A 12557-nucleotide genomic window follows, 5' to 3' on the forward strand; every position below is an offset into this window, starting at 1 on the left:
TTTTTGATGGACTGAATAAGAAAACCGTCCTCTTGCTTCTGAATACAAATCTGCTCTTGATGAAAGTTATGATCTATGGCTTTGTTCATTTAAAAAAAGCTCTCACTTACATCGATGCATTTTCTCTGAGAGTTAAAGGGCTGTTTATGTGCCTGTTCAGAATGGTGGCCAATGACAATGTGGAGAGTTACATTCACTGGAATTATAGTCACATTAGCTGGTTATGGACACAATTTATAATTACGCTGCAAAATAGGCAAGATATTATTAAACTACCTAATGATGATACTGAAGTTTGTGTGTCTCAAAACAGGTACGAGCATTGAAAAATCGGTGAAAGACCTACAGCGATGCACTGTCTCATTGGCCAGATACCAACTCCTGATCAAAGAGGAAATGGATGCTTCTGTGAAGAAAGTCAAGGCTACCTTTGCAGAGTTGCAGGCCTGGTAAGTGATTCTAAATTTAATACGTGGCAGAGGAAAGGTTTACATTTTTAAAAGGGCATTTGTGAAGAATTTGTTTCATAAAATATATTTTTTCAATGCTGCAATATTATAGCTGGAGATTTAGTAGTTAATGAGCATTACGTAGTTACTTTCTTAACACCAAACTATCAGCTTCTGGAATGCAGTGCATAATCATACTATTGTAATCCATGAGTTTGCATGTCAGCTCCCCAGGATCTCAGCAAGTTGATCGAGTTAAGTTGTTGAGACATCAAGAATGCAAGTCCCAAGTTTGAGCACCCCAGCTGTTGTGTAATTGGAGGCTCAACAACTTTGGTGTCCCTATGATAGGGAGGGGGAAATTCAGCTCAGATGCCTACTGTTGTTCACTGTCCTGTGAGCAACAGTGTGTGTTCATGTCAGGATAGGATAAGCTGGGATTTGGCTTTGGTCATCTCCATGGTTCAATAGCCCACTGACACTCACTACCAAGGCTACTCGAGAGTTGCCAGCATTTGTGGAGTGGCATCTGTGCAAGAAGTTAGCATCCTCATGAAATGAGGGTAGAGGAGAAAACTTGGCAAAAAGATCAGTTCACATTTATGTTATTAATTGTACACTTCAAGATATTAAAAAAAAATCATCTAATACAATTTCACTACAATGCATGATATGGAAACATAATGGCCGGAATTTTACGTTGAGCAGGAGGCCCAACCCACCGGCTGAAAAGTCAGGGGTGAGCCCACCTCCACTGGGCCTGGGAGCCATGCCAGGATTTTTCGCTCCCCAAGCCCTTAATTGGCTTTGGGCAGGTTTTCCACCCCTCTGAGGCAGGAAGTCCCGCCTATTGGAGGTGCCGGACAATCAACAGGCCAGCAGCTGTCAGTCCCAGCAGCACCACCAGGAGTGGTGGCCACTGCTAGGACTGCACCTAGCCAACAGCGGCAAGAGAACGACAGCCCCAGAACGAAGGTATGTTTTTGGGGCATCGCCGGGGACAAACAGCTGGGCCCTGGCGAGGTAATGGGAGGTCAGTTGGTGGGTGGGGAAGGGCAGTGTTGTGCGGTGGGAGTGGTTGGGGCTTCGTGGGCGGCCCTCCATGGGGCACAGGGTGCCTGATCAGGAGGGCCCTCCTCTCCAGCCCACAAGAAGGCCGCCAAGTTTTACCTGATGGTGTTCTTGGGGCCTTTGCCATCCACCCACCAAGAGTAAAATACCCACGGGGGCAGAGGAGGCCCTTAAGTGGCAGTTAATTGGCCACTTAAGGGCCTAGATTGGCCTGGGGCGGGCGGGTCATTTCTCACTGCTGCCACCCCGTGTAAAATTATAGTGGGGGCGGGAACAGCCCCCCCACCTCCCACTCAATTTTGCACCCTGTGTGAAGTAGATTTTGTGGTTGAATTAAAGTCCAGAATAAATAAAAATTAAATACACAAGGGTGGCGCAGTGGTTAACACCGCAGCCTTACAGCTCCAGTGACCTGGGTTCGGTTCTGGGTACTGCCTGTGCGGAGTTTGCAAGTTCTCCCTGTGTCTGCGTGGGTTTCTGCTGGGTGCTCCGGTTTCCTCCCACAGCCAAAGACTTGCTGGTTGCTAGGTAAATTGGCCTTGTAAATTGCCCCTAGTGTAGGTAGGTGGTAGGAGAATGGTGGGGATGTGGTAGAGAATATGGGATTAATGTAGGATTAGTATAACTGGGTGGTTGTTGGTTGGCACAGACTCGAAGGGCCTGTTTCAGTGCTGTATGACTCTATGACAGTCTGTGAGGTTGGATGTTTCTGTGGTCTTCCAACTGAAGTTGTATTCTTGAAGTCTTAGGCTAGCCAAAGTGCACTTTGTGTCTGTCCCCACTTGGCTCAGGGCTTTCTTCAAGGCAAACTTGTAGGTGGCTCTCTTGTCTTGGTCTCAATCTGTAGGCTTGGAGGCTCCACAGACACAGATGGTTTTCAATCTTGTGGTATTATCTGGAGAGAGAGAGGGAGGCATCCAGCATTTCTGCTGCTGCACAGTCTGAGTGGATGATCCCTCGCCCTCTTCCTGAGGTCCCAACATCACAGATGCCAGTCTTCAGCCAATGCGATTCACTTCACATGATATCAAGAAATGGCTGAAGGCACTGGATACTGCAAAGGCTATGGGCCCTGACAATATTCCAGCTCTACTTCTGAAGACTTGTGCTCCATGCCCCTAGTCAAGTTATTCCAGTACAGATACAACACTGGCATCTACCCAGCAATGTGGAAAATTGCCCAAATATGTCCTGTACACAAAAAACAGGACAAATCCAACCAATTATCACCCTATCAGTCTACTCTCAATCATCAGAAAAGTGATGGAGGGGGTCGTTGACAGTGCTATCAAGCAGCACTTGCAATAACCTGCTCACTGTTGCTTAGTTTGGGTTCCACCAGGGCCACTCAGCTCCTGACCTCATTACAGCCTCTGTCCAAACATGGACAATTGAGGTGAGGTGAGAGTGACTGCCTTTGACATCAAGGCAGCATTTGACTAAGTATGGCATCAAGGATCCCTAGCAAAACTGCAGTGAATGGGAATCAGGTGGAAAACTCTTTGCTGATTGGAGTCATACCTAGCACAAAGCAAATGGCTGTGGTTGTTGGAGGTCAATCATCTCAGTCTGAGGACATCACTGCAGGAGTTCCTCAGGCTCGTGTCCTAGGCCCAGCCATCTTCAGGTGCTTCATCAATGACCTTCCCTCCATCATAAGGTCAGAAGTGGGGGATGTTCACTGATTGCACAATGTTCAGTACCATTTGCGACTCCTCAGATACTGAAGCAGCCTGTGTCCATATGTAGCAAGACCTGGACAACATCCTGGCTTGGGCTAATAAGTGGCAAGTAACATTCGTGCCACACAAGTGCTAGGCAATGGTCATCTCAAACAAGAGAGAATCGAACCATCTCCCCATGATGTTCAAGCATTACCATTGCTGAATCCCCCAATATCAACATCTTGGGGGTTAACATTGACTAGAAACTGAACTGGACCAGCCACATAAATACAGTGGCTACAAGAGCAGGTCAGAAGCTGGGAATCCTGCAGTGAGTAGCTCACCTCCTGACTCTCCAAAGCCTGTTCACCATCTATAAGGCACAAGTCAGGAGTTTGATGGAATACTCTCCACTTGCCTGGATGGGTAGAGCTCCAACGACACTCAAGAAACTCTACACCTTCCAGGACAAAGCAGCCTGCTTGACTGGCACCTCATCCAACACCTTCAACATTCACTCCCTTCACCACAAATGCACAGTGGCAGCAGTGTGTACCATCTACAAGATACACTGCAGCAACTCACCAAGGTTCCTTCGACAGCACCTTCCAAACCCATGACCTCCACCACCAAGAAGGACAAGGGCAGCTGATGTATAGGAACACCACCACCTACAGGTTCCCCTCCAAGCCACACACCATCCTGACTTGGAACTATATCACCATTTTATCACTGTTGCTGGTTCAGAATCTTGGAACTCCCTTCTTAATAGCACTGTTAGTGCACCTACACCCCAAGGACTGCAGTAGTTCAAGAAAGCAGCTCACCACTACCTTCTCAAGTGCAATTAAGGATGGGAAATAAATGCTGGCCTAGCCAGCAATGCCCACATTCCATGAACGACTAAATAAAAAAAATCTGTGTTCTTCCTACCAAAATGAATCACTTATACTTCTCTGCTTTAAACTTCATCTGCCGCTTGTCCGTCCATTCCACCAACCTGTTTATGTCCTTTTGAAGTTCAACACTATCCTCCTCACAGTTCACAATGTTTCCAAATTTTGTATCATCCACAAATTTTTAAATTGTGCCCTGTCCATCAAGGTCTAGGTCATTGATGTATATGAGAAAGAGCAAGGTTCCCAACACTGACTGCTGGGGAAGTCTACTACAAAACTTCCTTCAGTCTGAAAAACATCCATTAACAGCTATTCTTTGTTTTCTCTCACTCAGCCAATTCCGTATCCACGTTGCCTCTGTCCCTTTATTCCATGAGCTATAAATTTGCTCACAAGTCTGTTGTGCAGCACTATATCAAATGATTTTTGGAAGTCTATGTACACCACATCAACAGATCAGCCTAATCAACTTCTCTGTTACCTCATCAAAAAACTCCAACAAGTTAGTTAAACATGATTTGCCCTTCACAAATCCTTGCTGGTTTTCCCTAATTAACCCGCATTTGCCCAAGTGACTATTAATTCTGTCCCGACTTATCTTTTCTAGAAGCTTCCTCATCAATCAGGTTAAACTGACTGGTCTGTATTTACTGGGCTTATGTTTACACCATTTTTTGAATAAGGGTATAACAGTTACAATTCCCCAGTCCTTTGGAACCACCTGTGAATCTAAGGAAGACTGGAAATTTATGGCCAGTGCCTCTGCAATTTCAACTCTCACTTCCCTCATTATCCTTGGATGCATCTCACCCGTCCTGGTGCCTTTTCAACTTTAAGTACAGCTAGCCTATCCAATACCTCCTCCTTGTCAATTTTAAACTCTTCAAGTGTCTGAATTACCTTCTCTTTCACCATGACCTATGCAGCATCTTCTTCCTTGGTAAAGACAGATGCAAAGTCTTCCTTTAATACATCAGTATTGTCCCGTGCCTCCATGCATAAATCTTCTTTTTGGTCCCTAATCGGCTCCACTCCTCCTTTTACCACTGTTTTACTATTTATATACATGTCGAAGACTTTTGGATTCCCTTTTATATTAGATGCCAGTATTTTTCATACTCTCTTTGCTTCTCTTATTTTCTTTTTCACTTCCGTACTTAACCTTCTATATTCAGCCTGTTTCTCGTTTGTATTATCCACCTGACATCAGTCATAAGCACACTTTTTCTTCTTCAATTTAATCTCTATCTCTTTCGTCATCCAGGGAGCTCTGGATTTGTTTGCCCTACCTTTCCCCTTTGTGGGAATATATCTTGACTGTACCTGAACTCTCTTTTTTAAAGGCAGCCCATTGTTCAGTTACCATTTTGCCTGCCAATCTTTGATTCCAATTTATCTGGGTCAGATCCATTCTTACCCCATTGAAGTTGGCTTTCCCCGAGTTAATTATGCTGACTGTGGATTGTTCCTTGTCCTGAACCTTATGTTACTATGATCACTGTCCCCTAAATGTTCCCCTACTGACACTTGGTCCACTTGGCCCACCTCATTCCTAAGAACCAGGTCTAGCAGTGCCTCCTTTCTCATTGGACTGGAAACATACTACAGTAGAACATTTTCCTGAACACACTCTAGGAATTCATGCCCCTCTCTGCCCTTTACACTACTGCTATGCCAGTCTATATTCAGATAATTAAAGTCCCCCATTATAACTACTCTATAATTCTTGCAAACTCTCAGTAATTTCCTTGCAATTTTGTTCCTCTACATCTTTCCCGCCAGTTGGTGCCATGAGTTCTTTGTGTTATCTTAAGCAACACAAAGAGGTGCATGGATTCCAGTTCTTTGAAGATCTCTGGATGGTTTATTAACAGTTAAACTAGGATATACAGGACAGAGCAAACTATGTACAGAACCTTTGTCGAGGGTGTTACAGTTGCAGGGTGACTGTGGCTTCTAGTCATGTGACTACATCCTGGTACTTAACTCATTAGCATACTGAGTTGTTAAAGGGACATCACACTTAAGGCGATCATACAACATCCTTCCAAAGATAAGTCTCATATTCTTTTCTTTTGGGCCTCCTTATCTCGAGAGACAATGGATATGCGCCTGGAGGTAGTCAGTGGTTTGTGGAGCAGCGCCTGGAGTGGCTATAAAGGCCAATTCTGGAGTGACAGGCTCTTCCACAGGTGCTGCAGAGAAATTTGTTTGTCGGGGCTGTTGCACAGTTGGCTCTCCCCTTGCGCCTCTGTCTTTTTTCCTGCCAACTACTAAGTCTCTTCGACTCGCCACAATTTAGCCCTGTCTTTATGGCTGCCCGCCAGCTCTGGCGAATGCTGGCAACTGACTCCCACGACTTGTGATCAATGTCACAGGATTTCATGTCGCGTTTGCAGACGTCTTTATAGCGGAGACATGGACGGCCGGTGGTTCTGATACCAGTGGTGAGCTCGCTGTACAATGTGTCTTTGGGGATCCTGCCATCTTCCATGCGGCTCACATGGCCAAGCCATCTCAAGCGCCGCTGACTCAGTAGTGTGTATAAGCTGGGGGTGTTGGCCGCTTCAAGGACTTCTGTGTTGGAGATATAGTCCTGCCACCTGATGCCAAGTATTCTCCGAAGGCAGCGAAGATGGAATGAATTGAGACGTCGCTCTTGGCTGGCATACATTGTCCAGGCCTCGCTGCCGTAGAGCAAGGTACTGAGGACACAGGCCTGATACACTCGGACTTTTGTGTTCCGTGTCAGTGCGCCATTTTCCCACACTCTCTTGGCCAGTCTGGACATAGCAGTGGAAGCCTTACCCATGCGCTTGTTGATTTCTGCATCTAGAGACAGGTTACTGGTGATAGTTGAGCCTAGGTAGGTGAACTCTTGAACCACTTCCAGAGCGTGGTCGCCAATATTGATGGATGGAGCATTTCTGACGTCCTGCCCCATGATGTTCGTTTTCTTGAGGCTGATGGTTAGGCCAAATTCATTGCAGCCAGCCGCAAACCTTTCGATGAGACTCTGCAGGCACTCTTCAGTGTGAGATAAAGCAGCATCGTCAGCAAAGAGGAGTTCTCTGATGAGGACTTTCCGTACTTTGGACTTCGCTCTTAGACGGGCAAGGTTGAACAACCTGCCCCCTGATCTTGTGTGGAGGAAAATTCCTTCCTCAGAGGATTTGAACGCATGTGAAAGCAGCAGGGAGAAGAAAATCCCAAAAAGTGTGGGTGCGAGAACACAGCCCTGTTTCACACCACTCAGGATAGGAAACGGCTCTGATGAGGAGCCACCATGTTGAATTGTGCCTTTCATATTGTCATGGAATGAGGTGATGATACTTAGTAGCTTTGGTGGACATCCAATCTTTTCTAGTAGTCTGAAGAGACCACGTCTGCTGACGAGGTCAAAGGCTTTGGTGAGATCAATGAAAGCAATGTAGAGGGGCATCTGTTGTTCACGGCATTTCTCCTGTATCTGACGAAGGGAGAACAGCATGTCAACGGTCGATCTCTCTGCACGAAAGCCACACTGTGCCTCAGGGTAGACGCGCTCGGCCAGCTTCTGGAGCCTGTTCAGAGCGACTCGAGCAAAGACTTTCCCCACTATGCTGAGCAGGGAGATTCCACGTAGTTGTTGCAGTCACCGTGGTCACCTTTGTTTTTATAGAGGGTGATGATGTTGGCATCGCGCATGTCCTGGGGTACTGCTCCCTCGTCCCAGCACAGGCATAGCAGTTCATGTAGTGCTGAGAGTATAGCAGGCTTGGCACTCTTGATTATTTCAGGGGTAATGCTGTCCTTCCCAGGGGCTTTTCCGCTGGCTAGAGAATCAATGGCATCACTGAGTTCCGATTTGGTTGGCTGTATGTCCAGCTCATCCATGACTGGTAGAGGCTGGGCTGCATTGAGGGCAGTCTCAGTGACAGCATTCTCCCTGGAGTACAGTTCTAGGTAATGCTCAACCCAGCGGTCCATCTGTTTGCGTTGGTCAGTGATTATGTCCCCCGATGTTAAATCGCTGGGGGCTTTCTTGTAGTTCAACAGTGCAATGCGCTTAGCGGCTATGACAGGTTCCAGCTCTTCATTATGAGATTGAAACCAGTCTGCATTTCTCTTCGCACTTTTGCCGTAGGTGGTCAAAGCTGACTCATAGATGGCATCTCTGATGTGGGCCCACTTGGTCTCAGCATCCCCTGTGGGAGTGTTTTGAAGGGCTGTTACAAGTGAATTTAGAAATTTTTGTAACAGCTGTGGGTGAGAAATTCTGCTCGTGTTGATGCGCGGGTGGCCCTTCTGCTTGGAATGATGCAACTTCTTTGGTCTGAGTCTAACCTTGCTGCACACCAGGGAGTGGTCGGTGTTGCAGTCCGCACTGTGGAAGCTGCGTGTGATTTGAACACTGTTTAAGGCGGCTCGCCTTGTGACAATGAGGTCTAGCTGGTGCCAACGACGTGATCTTGGGTGCCTCCATGAAACCTGGTGACAGGGTTTAGTGTGAAAGAACGAGTTGGTGATGCAGAGGTTATGATAGGTACACAACTCAAGCAGTCTCAGCCCGTTCTCATTCATCCTTCCAACGCCAAAGCGCCCAAGGCAGGAGGGCCATGAGTCATGGTCGGCCCCAACCCTGGCATTAAAGTCCCCCAGCAGGAATAGGTGTTCGGTGTTGGGGATGTTGCTAATGATGTTATGGAGTTGTTCATAGAACTGGTCTTTAGCTTCAGGTGGGGAGCAGAGTGTTGGAGCATAGATGCTGAGTAGGTGTACTGGACCAGAGGTGGTGAGCGGTCGGATGGACAGTATGCGTTCCGAGCCATTTGAGGGAGGCTCTATCATGCTGAGCAAGGAGTTTCTGATGGCGAAGCCCACTTCATGCTGTCTTGGTTCTTCAGGATCCCTGCCCTGCCAGAAGAAGGTGTAGTCTTGCTCTGCTAGAGAGCCACTCGCGGGGAGGCGAGTCTCCTGAAGTGCTGCAATGTCCACATTGAATCTACTGAGCTCGTTGTTAATGATGGCGGTCTTCCGAGAATCGTTGATTTGTGTAAGGTCTTCCGACAGGCCAGGACACATAGTTCTGACGTTCCAGCTTGCAAAGCGAAGGGCTGGTACCTTCTTTCCTTTTTTCATGTTGTTTGGTGCGGTGTATCAGTCCACCTTTCGGGCAATGACCCTGAGCTCCAAGCACCCATTGAAGCAGGCAGACTGTGGCGGGACAGAACCTTATTGACCGGGGGCTGCCCGGGCGGTAGCTGTCCAGTGAGGTGCAATGACCTCTCCCACCGACGAAGGCAACCCGTGGCGCCCAGTTTCTATGCCAATTTATCTGGACTTATAACCCGTAACTGCTGCCTTCCGTGTTGTTTTAGTCGCTGTGAGGCAACTATGGAGTGACCTCTCCATGGCGCATGCCTGGGCAAATTTATGGAGGTTGAGAGTTGCCCAGTCGTCAAAACCCCCCTCTCGGCCTTTCTGGTGGGGTCCAAAGGAGTGCAGGACACGACGTTTGGCACCAGTATGGCTGCAGGAACTGCCGGAAACATGCCAAAGGTGACACATGACCGCCTACGGGGTTCCGCTCCGGATTTTCTGTTAGGGTTTACTCCTTTAGTCTTGGTCTCTCCCGAGATGCCCACAAGGCAGTGGGGTTGTTGGGGCCCCTACACAGGTGTAGGATGGTGCCGGTGGGAGGAGGGGATGCAAGGGGGAGGGGTAGAAGGAGTGGGTGGGGGGGGGTGCAGGGGAAGGGGGTGCGGGGTGAAGATGGTGCGAGGGGGGGGCGGGCTGGGACGGGGTTGTGAGGGGGTGAGCTGAGAGGGTGGAGCAGGGAAGGGGACGGGGGTGGGGGGGGTGGAAGGGGGGTAAAGGGGGGGGGAAGCTGGTGCAGGTAATAAGCCATTTCCTGGTACAAGTAAAAACACATAAAATTGGATAATATCAAAATTAGTTATATGGGATAGAGATTATAAAATTTACAAGTATAAAGATAGGGATTGTGAAATTTACAAGTGCAGAAGCTTAAGAGTCCAAATATAATTTCAGCAGTTTGACAACTCTTCCAGATCCGGTTATGATATAACCTTCTGGATTTCACCCTTGCCTGTTTTGGGTTTGCAGGCATGTTGTCAATGTGTTGGTTGTTGTCCTGTTGTTCTGTCACACTCTCATTATTGGAGTGTGTTCTTTTGAATCCGCTGTGCACAATTGAGTATTGCACGCTTCTCTTAATTGGCTTCAATTCCTCCTCAACACTGCTCCATTAGATGTTGTAATCTCGTAAGACCCAGGCTCACTGAATACTTTGGATACCTCTGCGGCTAACCATGTTCTCATTGTGGGGTGTACGACCCTGACCTTTTGTCCTACATGTAGTTGAGGTAGTTCTGCCCCTGCATATCGGTCATGCACCATCTTCATTCTCCCTTGTTTTTCGAGCAGTGTCTTCTGCATCTCGGAGAATTTGGACAGCTGATGGCTTGGCAGAATCATTCACACTTGTCTGCCAAACATGATCTCTACTGGTGACGGTAAGTCCATATCCATAGGTGTAGTTCTGAGGGAGAGCATGGCAACACGAAAACCTTGTTTCGTTGTCCTACACTTCAGGATAAGTGCTTTGACTGTGCTAACCATTCGCTTGGCAAGACCATTAGATCTAGGGTAATGTGGTGAGGATGTCACATGGTTTACGCCCCATTTGGCGCACATATCCCTGAAAGGTATGCCCATATACTGTGGCCCATTGTCAGAAATAATTTCTTCAGGTGCACCGAATAGACTGAATATGGCACTCAATGTGTCTGCGATGACTGCGCTTGATATGTCTTTTACCTGTCTGACAATTGGAAATTTGGAGAAATAATCGGCGACCAAGATAAAGTTGTCTCCATTAATGGAAAATAGATCAGTGGTGATTTTGGACCAAGGGACTGACAGAATTTTGAGAGGGTGTAGAGGTTCTTTGTGTTGTTGTGGCTGGTGGCTCTAGCTCATGCCTCGCACATCCTCACTAACCTTTCGATGTCACCATTGATCCCTGGCCAATAAACAGTGTCTCGTGCCAGTCGTCTCATTCACTCTGTGGCCATATGGCCTATGTGAAGTTGTGACAAGATGTCCTGTTGGAGAGCTTTGGGCACAATCACTTGTTTTCCCTTGAAGGTGATGCCTCTCGAGATACCGAGTTCATCTCTGTAAGGCTGAAAGCATCTGAGGGTTTCTGGCACCTCTTTTACAGTATCAGGCCATCCTTCTATGATGACTCTCCACAGTACCTTCAGTTGTGGGTGACTGGCTGTTTATGATTGCAGTTGGTCACATTTGTGCTGATCAAAATGCAATAAATCGATTTTGAGCACATCATCCACCTCAATGTCCATGCTGTCTACTTGAAGATCCAGTGGGACTTCTGCATTCTTCTTCGGGTTTGGCAATCTGCCCAGTGTATCCAAGCTGACCATTTTGGTACCCGGTTTGTAGCAGACACCGAAGTTGTACCCCTGTACTTTCACGAAGAGTTGCTGTAGTCAAGGTGGTGCGCTTGTCAATGGTTTGCGCCAGATCATCTCCAGTGGTTTGTGGTTGGTTTCCATCGTGAACTGCTTACCAAACAGGTAGGTGTGGAACTTTGTGATCCCAAACTCCAGAGCAAGTGTTTCACAATCTATGTTTGAGTAATTGGATTATGCTGAGAGAAAACATTTGAATCTGAATGCAATTGGTTTACCATCCTGCAGGATGTATGCTCTTAGCCCTTTCTGTGTGGTGTCAATTTCCAGGATTGTCTTCTTCCTTGGGTCATAGTACTGCAGGGTACAGGTTTCTGTTGATAATATTTGTTTGAGAGACTCAAACATATGCTGATGGTCCTCCTGCCATACATATGGTATGTCTTTCTTTAAGAGCTCTCTCAGTGATGATGCTTTGTCAGAACATTTGGAATGTATGTTGCCACGAAGTTGAAAAACCCAACACTTCTGGAGGTCTTCCTTGTTTTGTGAGGTAGGCATATGCCTTAGATCTTCGACTTTGCCTGGGTCAGGATGGATTCTGCAACCTGAATAGATTGATCCAAAGAAATTGATCTGACTTACATTCACCTGGCACTTCTTGCTGTTAAAAACAAGCCCTTCGCAATGAGCTACTGCCATCAGTGAATGAAGATTTTGATCATGCTCTTCTTTGGTTTTGCTCATGATCACAATATCATTGGTAATGCATATACAGTCAGGCACGTTTTTTATAATTCTGTCCATATGCTGCTGAAACAGATCTTGACTGACAGATCAGCCGAAGGATAGTCTCTGGAAGCAATATCTTCCAAATGGTGTTCTCAAGGTGGTGAATTCCTGAGATTCCTTAGCTAGGTGTACCGACCAATATCCATGTTTAGCATCCAACTTGGAGAAGAATTTAGCTCCTGTGAACTTAGGATTCAATTCCTGTAGTGTTGGAATCTTGTGGGGGGCACCTCTTTAGGGAAA

General features: G+C 47.0%; 1 protein-coding gene across 3 annotated transcripts in view; it reads left to right on the plus strand.

Annotated features, from left to right (window-relative positions):
• The window catches only part of LOC137372175 (SPATS2-like protein), a 210019-nt gene that overhangs the window by 106915 nt on the left and 90547 nt on the right, over window positions 1-12557 (plus strand). For all 3 annotated transcript variants that reach the window (XM_068035723.1, XM_068035724.1, XM_068035722.1), the window contains exon 7: window positions 314-449. In XM_068035723.1, coding sequence (XP_067891824.1) covers window positions 314-449 — 136 coding nt within the window. The remainder of the gene's footprint in view (window positions 1-313; window positions 450-12557) is intronic.

Source organism: Heterodontus francisci, chromosome 7 (genome assembly GCF_036365525.1).
Source record: "Heterodontus francisci isolate sHetFra1 chromosome 7, sHetFra1.hap1, whole genome shotgun sequence".
NCBI classification, from domain to species: domain Eukaryota; kingdom Metazoa; phylum Chordata; class Chondrichthyes; order Heterodontiformes; family Heterodontidae; genus Heterodontus; species Heterodontus francisci.